We start from the raw sequence: 10,000 nt of genomic DNA, 5'->3' as shown, positions 1-10,000 counted from the left end.
ACCTGTATGCAGAGTTCCTTTTCACAGCGCTCACCTGTCTTCCTGCTCCTTTGGCTTACGTGGGCCCACAAGTAATAATTACCATGCTGTTAGTCTAGTATTATTACCACCAAAGATCCAGTACTCAAGTCTTCTACTGTGGATGTGGATCATGTGTGTGTGTGTGTGTGTGTGTGTGTGTGTGTGTCTGTTAGTTTAGCATTATTAGCACCTACAGTATACCAACATCCAGTACTCAAGTCTTTTACTGTGGATGTGGATCATGTGTGTGTTTGTGTGTGTGTCTGTTAGTTTAGCATTATTAGCACCTACAGTACTGTATACCAAACATCCAGTACTCAAGTCTTCTACTGTGGATGTGGATCGTGTGTGTGTGTGTGTGTGTGTGTGTGTGTGTGTGTGTGTGTGTGTGTGTGTGTGTGTGTGTGTTAGTCTAGTATTATTAGCTCTTACACCAAACATCCAGTACTCAAGTCTTCTACTGTGGATGTGGATCATGTGTGTGTGTGTGTGTGTGTGTGTGTGTGTGTGTGTGTGTGTAGGTGTGTTTTCATATTTACAGACAGATTTAGCTTGTGATGACTGAAACACATCTGCAGACTCTGTGACTACATTACCCAGCGTCCATCGGTATCTCTCTCCGCTAGCACAATCAGACACGCCGCCACTGGCGGAATTAAGATCTCAGCTGACAACCTGGCTCCTGTCGGCATGGCTAAGCTCCAGTGAGCCAGAGACATTCTTTTCCAAATCCTCCGAAAAGAACAACAAAGCTCCCGAACAGAACGTCGGAGTGCTCGTTAACTAAGACCAGACCGTTTTCCGAGACGGGGAATCCCCCCCCCCCCTCCCCCCCCCCCACACACACACACATACACACACACACACACAGATGGACCTGGGGTTTAACTCAAGATTTTTGGAGGTGTGAGGATGGTAGTGTAGGCTGGCTGATCCATGTGTGTGTGTGTGTGTGCATGTGCGCGCGTGTGTCTGTGTGTGTATTGATGAGCTATGAGAGATTCTAATAAAGTGACACACAATGTGTGTGTTCTGTCTTCCCCTGGAAGGGATTGTACATTTCCCTTCTTCCTACACACTCACACATACACACACACACATGTACACACACACACATACACACAGAGACTGATTTCCTGTGCCAGGGGATTGGCTTGAGGGAGATCGCTGGGTTTGGTGTGTGCTTATGTAAGGCAACCCTTATCAGAGAGGACAGTGCTGTCTGTTAAGCTCTGTGTCAGGGCTTTCAGGGGATTTTGTCCCTCGCCATCTCTCTATTTATCTATCTTTTATTCATCCTCCATCTCTCTCTTTCCCTCTCTCTCTCTCTCTTTCTCTGTCTCTTTCTCTTGATCTCTCTATTTATCTCTCTCCCTCTCTCTCTCTCTCTCTCTCTCTCTCTCTCTCTCTCTCTCTCTCTCTCTCTCTCTCTCTCTCTATCTCCCACTCTCAAATTCAAATTCAAGATGCTTTATCGGCAAAGGCAATCATCGAAAAGTATATAAACTTACATGGATTTAAACTTACATAATATAACCATAGATGACAGAGAACAAAAACAAAAAAGAGGACTCTCTCTCTCTTTCTCTCTTTCTCTCTCTTTCTCTCTCTTTCTGTCTTTTCCTTTGTTCTCTTTCTATTGGCCTCTTTCTCTGGTCTAGTTTTTCACAGCCTTCATTTTGACGGCAAAAGCTGACTTCCCCCCACCCCACCCCACCTCAGCTCACTACATGCCTGTTGCCGTGCCGACAGTGTCTCCGATCACACTCCACTGCTCAGCTTCTGCCTACTTGTGCCAGCTGAGGAGCAAAGGTCAACAGCAGGGCAGCTCACAGCTTTAGTTATGCACACATACAGTACACTCTCTCTATATCTCTCTCTCACACACACACACACACACACACACAGTGACATAGATATGCACAAGCTGACACATTCTCAGCCACACACACACACACAAACACACACACACACACACTCACACAAATACTGACATAAATATCCGCAAAATAACACATACACACACATTGGCATACATATACACAAGCTGACATGCCCATAACACACTCACACACACACTCACACACACAAGCTTACACACTTTCTCTCTCACACACACACACACACACACACACACACACTGACATAGATATGCACAAGCTGACACACACATTCGCAAACACATACACACGTACATTGGCATACATAAACACACACTGACATGCCCATACACACACACACACACACACACACACGCATGCTGACACACTTGCAGATATGCACAAGCTGACACACACACACACACCAGATATTTCTCCATGTTTCTCACTGTCTCATTCTCTCACTAGCTTTCACTCTCACTCACTGGAGAATTCTCTCTCTCTCTCTCTCTCTCTCTCTCTCTCTCTCACACACTCCCTCTTGTTCTCTTATTCCCCCTCTCGGCTCTTTCCAGTGTGCTTATGACCCTCTGGTGCAAACAGACAAGCGAGGGGTCAAACTGAGGCCCCTCTTGACCCCGGCAGCGTGTCAGTGAGGGGCCCGCTCTCAGCACCCAGAGTCCCTATTTCCATCCTCGGAACACTGCATGAATAAAAGAAAGAACAGAAGCATTTTTCCCCTCTTCTTTCCTGTCTCTCTCTTTCTCTCCCTCTCTCTCTCTCTCTCTCTCTCTCTCTCCCTCTCTCTCTCTCTCTTTCTGTTTCTCTGTTATCTGTACTGGCCTGCGGCGTGAACAGAACTGAAGTACAGCTCCGGTGGTTTCTGATTGCGCAAGAACGAGACGCATCCAAAGAAATTAAGAGCCGAATCCCTTTTCCTGGAGTGTGCGATGTGTGTGTGTGTGTGGGCGTCCAACTGGTTTACATGGGGTTTCTGTGGCTCTCAAGGATCTCATTTGTGTTTGTTTGAGTGTGCGAGTGTGGTGTGTGTCTGTGTTGGTGCATGTGTATATGTGTGTGTGTGTGTGTGTGCGTTTGTCTTTCTCTGCACACCAGTGCTTTGCCAGGGTGCTTTTTTTGTCTGCAGGATTTGAACCACAAGCAGACATTCCTCATCTAAAAGCTCTGAGTCCTCCTCGCTCCAAAATTGATCTTTTCTTCACAGGGGCCGTGTCTCTTTAACAAGCGCATAAACATCTCTCCTGTTGCACCCCGCATACTAGCTACGTTTTGGTTGGAGATTTTAATGAACCTCCCCCGAGAAAGTTTGTGTCTCTGCCTGTTAGTCGCACGTCATGTTTTTTTCCTTTATTTTCTTTTTTTCCTTCTTTTTTTTCTCACACTGTGAGCGTTTTAGTACCCAGCTGAAGTGCCAAGTTACGGATGACGGAGGAAGTTTGCCCTGATGGTGCACTGAGGCGTTGGTTTGCATTGAATATGTGATAAGTGTTCACCCCACCCCACCCCACCCCCGTTCCCCACTCCCAACCCCCCTAAACCTACTCTCCTTGCATGCATGCCAGTTATTTCTCTGCTTAACCCAAGAAGGCTCATTTTGTTTTGTGTTGCTACCCACCCCACCACCTCCACCTCCCCCTCCACCTCCACCTCCACCTCCTCCTCCACCTCCACCTCCACCTCCACCTTCCCTCACCTCCTTCCATCCCCATCCCACTCTCTCAGAACCAGGGCCCCCGCGGACTGCCTACTCCGCAGAACCTTCCGGTAAGTCTCGGAGCGCCAAGCTCATGAAGCTCTCCATAACGAAGCTCCTCTCTACTTTTTGCGTTATTTATTCATTCATTCAGATTTTTTTTCACCCTAAAATGTCAAGTTGGGACTACTTTTTTATTTTTTTATTTTATTTTTTAAACTGAAAGAAGACAAATATGTGACCACGTTGCCCTTACTTGACCCATCCTAGGGCTGATTTAATTATGTTTTTTCTTCCTTTCCCATGATCCCTCAGGAGCAGAGTTTCAGGAAGTGGAGGTGCACTTGCGCCGGCAGAAGTCCGGCTTCGGCTTCCGGATCCTGGGTGGAGACGAGGCAGGACAGCCTGTGAGTCCGGACGCTTGTGAGAAGGCTCGTAATGGCACGGGCTGGAAACCCTGTCACCTTTACTGACTAATCCCCACCCCCCCCTCCTAATGTTTCCCCTCTCTCTCTACACACACACACACACACATGCACACACACACACACACACACATACACACACACACAGAAACACACGCATACACGCACACACATACACATACACACACGCACACACACACACATACATATACATATGCACACACATACACACACACACAGAAACACACGCATACACGCACACACATACACATACACACACGCACACACACACACATAGATACATACAGTATACACCCACGCATACACACACACACACACATACACACACACAAACACACACACATACACACACACAAACGTTCATACTTTCTAACCAGTGACAGTAGTGTAGCAAACACCTTTCCTTATCGGATTAATCTTTAGTACTAAAGTCCATCTTCTCCAGTGTGTCCGGTAATTATACGGATTAACCAATGAGCCAGATCTATGAGGCAGGCATTTGGGATGATAAGTTTGAGCAGAGGGATCAGTGAGTGACCATAGTATGTGTGTGAATCTAACATGTGTGTGAGGATAGTATGTGTGTGAATCTAACGTGTGTGTGACAATAGTATGTGTGTGAGTCTTACGTGTATGTGACCATAGTATGTGTGTGAATCTAACGTGTGTGTGAGGACTGATATCTCCTGAGTCTCTTCTGAGGATCAGTGTGTGATGATAGTATGTGTGTGAATCTAGCGTGTGTGTGACCATAGTATGTGTGTGAATCTAACGTGTGTGTGACCATAGTATGTGTGTGAATCTAACGTGTGTGTGAGGACTGATAGCCTCCTCTGAGGAAGAGTGAACAATCATAGAGAACCCCACTCCCACACAGATGCACACTCTGAGCTGTGTAGGCTTTGTCCTTCATTTACTACTGCCAGATACTAGCAAGCCTCAACTTCTACTGTAAAGCAAAGGGCCTTTGAGACAATATTTATTTATTTATTGGTGAGATGTGATGATGCTTTGATATTCCACCAGTGGACATGGGAATATGCGGATGGAGCTTTTGCCTTTCAACACATCAGCCATCAACTGTCAGCTGTTGACTCTCACGGATTGGGCTCATCTCATAGCCTAACACCCACCCTGTTAACCCTCCACCTTTCCTTTGCACCTCCAACCTTCTTTTATTCAACCACATGTGCTCACCCTAAACTTGACATGACAGTAACGCTGAACCCCCCCCCTCCCCCCCCCCCCACCCCACCCCTGTTTTCGTCCACCTCACAGATCCTGATTGGGGCCATCATCGAGAAGAGCCCCGCTGACCAGGATGGCCGGTTGCGGCCCGGGGACGAGCTGGTGTCGGTGGACGGCATCTGCGTGGCGGGCAAGCCGCATCGCTACGTCATTGACCTCATGCACGGCGCCGCCCGCAATGGCCAGGTCAGCCTGACTGTCCGACGGAGGAAGCCAGGCCCAGGTGAGCAAGAGAGAACACACACACACACACACACACACACACACACATTCACACACACATACACACACACACAAGGACTCACAAGGATACATCAAAATATATTCTAAATGAAATTACCAAATACTGTACACTCATTTCTATTGTACAAAACAAACTGTACAAAAATGACATATCATCTATCAAACTAAAATTCTGAAACACAACACATACACACACACACACACACACACACACACATACACACACACACAAGGACTCACAAGGATACATCAAAATATATTCTAAATGAAATTACCAAATACACTCATTTCTATTGTACAAAACAAACTGTACAAAAATGACATATCATCTATCAAACTAAAATTCTGAAACACAACACATACACACACACACACACACACACACACACACACACACACAGGTTCTGTTCTTTGTGGTTGTTTGCTCTTTCACTTCTGCACTCGTTATCTGCTCCTCACTTCTACCATCTGTATCTGCAGTATCTCTCTCTCTCTCTCTCTCTCAATTCAATTCAATTCAATTCAATTCAAGAATGCTTTATTGGCATGACAAACTCACTTATATTGCCAAAGCAGTTATACAATAAATCTTAACACAAACATGTCAGTAGATTTTCATAAGAGTCTCTCTCTCTCTCTCTCTCTCTCTCTCTCTCTCTCTCTCTCTCTCTCCTCTCTCTCTCTCTCTCTCTCTCTCTCTCTCTCTCTCTCTCTCTCTCTCTCCTCTCTCTCTCTCTCTCTCTCTCTCCTCTTATCACTTCTCCCACTCTGTTATATTCTTTTCGGTCTTTATCTTTTGCACCTCTCTTGTCTACACCTCCAAATCCTTCCCACAATCCCCATTTTTTCTGGCTTACCCTCTCTGTCCCCTCTCTCTCTCTCTCTCTCTCTCTCTCTCTCTCTCTCTCTCTCTCTCTCTCTCTCTCTCTCTCTCTCTCTCTCTCTCTCTCTCTCTCTCTTCATGTCTCTGCCACTGTCATCGGCGGGCTCTGTTGGATTAGCCAGACTCAGAGCAAACGCTCAGATCTCCTCATCCGTGTGTATCTGTGTCTGTGCGTTCGGTGTGTGTGTGTGTCTGTGCATGTGCGTGTCTGTGCCTGTGTTTGTGTGTGCCTGTGTGTGTGTGTGTGCCTATGTGTGTGTGCGTGTGTGTGTGTGCCTGTGTGTGTGTGTGTGCGCCTGTGTGTGTGTGTGCCTGTGTGTGTGCGTGTGTGTGTGTGTGTGTGTGGGTGCCTGTGTGTGTGTCTGTGTCTGTGTGTGTGTGTGGGTGTGTGTGTGTGGGTGTGGGTGCCTGTGTGTGTGTGTGTGTGTGTGTGTGTGTGTGTGTGTGTGTGTGTGTGTGTGTGTGTGTGTGTGTCTGTGTGTGTGTGTGTGTGTGTGTGTGTGTGTGGGTGTGTGTGTGTGTGTCTGTGTCTGTGTCTGTGTGTGTGTGTTCACCTCTTTGAGCTTTTGAGCCTCCTATCTCCAGACACCTCTGCATCCTCCACTCCCCCCGTCCCCACATAGTCTGTCCTGAGCCATTAGCTTTCGCCTGCATCTTTTACCCCCTCACTCCGCTCTGTCTGAACACCTATACACACACACACACACACACACACACACACACACACACACACACACACACACATAAACGCACATACACACACACACACACACACACACACACACACACACACACACACACACACACACACACATACGCATACACACAAACCCACAGACACACACACACAGGCACATACACACACACACACATACGCATACACACACACCCACACACACACACACACACACCCACAGGCACATTTTGATGTGTGCTGAATACAGCAGCGTGCCATGGGATGTTTCGGTCACTAATCCGCCAAGGTCATTAGAACCATGGCCCTAATCTGTGCACAGTCCAGGCAGCTTTTTTGGACGTCCGCAGTTACCTGCCTGTCCGCTTGATCTTGTTTCCTGCCCCCCTTCCACACACACACACACACACACACACACACACACACACACACACACACACACACACACATTCTCACACACACACACACACACACACACACATTCTCACACACACACACACACACACACACACACACACACACACACACACACACACACACCTCCTCCGTCCAGCAGTAGCTGCCTCGTCACTCCTGCGTCGTGACTGATTCTTTCTAGCTCATAATGGAAGGCGTCTCTGCACAGTTGCAGGAAGTCATGCTCGGTGTACGCGTCCCATTCATCAGGTTGAAAAGCAGAAGGTTGCATTGTGCAGCAATAACCTTGAAAGGCAACGCTTAGATGCCCCGGCATTTTCTTTCTTTCTTTCTTTCTTTCTTTCTTTTTTTTGTCACAATGCTACCTGCCCCGCCAGCGCTTGTTCATTCTCCTGGCATTTCTTCCGAGAGATCGCAGTGTCAACAGAGACTTTGACCTTCCCTGTGTCTCCGGTCGTCCCCGGTGACAGTTCCCCGTGTCAGTCGGACTGTCTCGCTGCCATTTGGCATAGACAGAAACACAGGCCTCCCGTTCACTGATAAGAGCCGTAATAATGCAGATGAGACGGTGGCACCGCGCACCTCCCTTTCTTCGCTGAGACGCCTGTCGCTGTCTAGGTTGCTCTCTCTCTCTCTCTCTCTCTCTCTCTCTCTCCTCTCTCTCTCTCTCTCTCTCTCTCTCTCTCTCTCTCTCTCCTCTCTCTCTCTCTCTCCCTCTCTCTGCGTGCCTTCTTCTCTCTGTCTCCCTCTCTACTCTTTCCTGCTCTGTCAAGGTCAACAACAGAGTTTATTGGTTTATTGTTGTGATCCTTCCATAGTGTTCCTGGTATAAGCAGTGTTGCCATGATGGAGGTATGAATGGTGTCTCAGTCCCTTCTCACCCCCCTCTCGCACCCCCCTGCAGGAGAAGCCTGTCTGGAGAACGGCCGCAGTCCCGGTTCCGTCTCTACCCAGCACAGCTCCCCCCGGAGCGACTTCACTTCCGGAACCTTCCCCAGCAGCGTGGGCACGGTGCCTCCTCACGGTAGTGGCGCCCCGGCCTCCTCCTCCGGCTCCGCGGTAGCGCCCGGTGCTGTTACCGGGTCCGGGCAGCAGGACCCGGGCCTGGCCATAGTGCCACCCAACGCCCAGCCCAGCGATGTGGTCATCCACCGCAAGGAGACGGAAGGGTTCGGTTTCGTCATCATCAGCTCGCTCAACCGGCCCGAGAACACGGCTGCCATCAGTGAGCAACGCCACACAAACACACACACACACACACACACACACACACACACACACACACACACACACACACACACACACAAAGACACACATATCTACACAAACACACACACATACAGTAAAAGTATACACAAATGTGTACATTGCAGCTTGCACAGCTATGCAGGCACATAAAAACAAATACATTCAACATAATACAACACACACTCATAGAAACACACACCTGGTAGCAGGAATAAACAAGCACTCATTCACAAACACACATACACAGATTCACATATGCATACTCTCACACACACACACACACACACACACACACACAAACCACACACACACATCATAGCTGGTGACAGGTAGCAGGAGGTATTCTTCTTCATGACTGTCGTCCTGATGGCCTCTTTAGTAGACCTGATGTAAATAAGACATAAGACTGTCCCATCAAGACCTTTAAGGGACGGCCATGTAAAAGCATTCCAAAGAAAACAGATCATGTATAAATGATACAGAAAAGTATGTAAACATTGTGCTCACTGGGTCACTAAAGGATGTAGTAAGATGGAGATGTTGGTCATTTTGGGTTGTTTTCTAGCGCACAGCGTGACGTAGAGGTCAAAGGTCAGGAAAGAGGAAAGTTGGCGCATGGCGGCTGCTGTCTCTCTAAAAGTGTACTTTTTCTTAAGCTCTCGCCCATTTGCCTCACAAAACCTGTAGCCTCTTTTTTTTACCCCCCGCATGAAATAACACGACATGAGAGACAAGAGGAATTCATTTTTAGCACGAACCTGATGTATGAGGTCACGGCGCTATGAAAAATGAATCACCTCTTCACCGCCCCCTTTATTTTAGCTTTAGCGTCCCTGCTAAGTCAATAATGAATGGGCCCTTATCCAGGAGCGGGAAGTCGAGGTACAGCTAAGAAGGACCTTGAGTGCTGCACGCGCGTGTGTGTGTGTGTGTGTGTGTGTGTGTGGCGGTGTATCTCGGCTCACACAGAGTAGATGACAGAGACAGAGAGACTGAGATAGAGGAGGCAAGAGAAGGACCGAGAGCAAGAACATGGACAAGAGAGAAGGGTGGAGAGCGTGAGGCTGTCCTCTGCTGACAGCAGCTAAGTGTGTGTGTGTGTGTGTGTGTGTGTGTGTTGGGGGGGGGGGGGGGGGGGGTGCGTGTGTGTGGGGGGGTGTGCATGTATTGTAAATGTTTGTGTGCCTGTGTCCTCTGCGTGTGTGA

General features: G+C 48.1%; 1 protein-coding gene across 1 annotated transcript in view; it reads left to right on the top strand.

Moving 5' to 3' along the window:
* Nucleotides 1-10,000, top strand: part of magi2a (membrane associated guanylate kinase, WW and PDZ domain containing 2a) — a 201,580-nt gene that overhangs the window by 176,055 nt on the left and 15,525 nt on the right. The window contains 4 exon segments of the mRNA XM_042079659.1: nucleotides 3,645-3,686; nucleotides 3,931-4,046; nucleotides 5,340-5,532; nucleotides 8,451-8,775. Coding sequence (XP_041935593.1) covers nucleotides 3,645-3,686; nucleotides 3,931-4,046; nucleotides 5,340-5,532; nucleotides 8,451-8,775 — 676 coding nt within the window.

This window comes from Alosa sapidissima, chromosome 22, assembly GCF_018492685.1.
Source record: "Alosa sapidissima isolate fAloSap1 chromosome 22, fAloSap1.pri, whole genome shotgun sequence".
NCBI classification, from domain to species: Eukaryota; Metazoa; Chordata; class Actinopteri; order Clupeiformes; family Clupeidae; genus Alosa; species Alosa sapidissima.
This window is presented reverse-complemented; position numbering and strand designations above follow the sequence as displayed.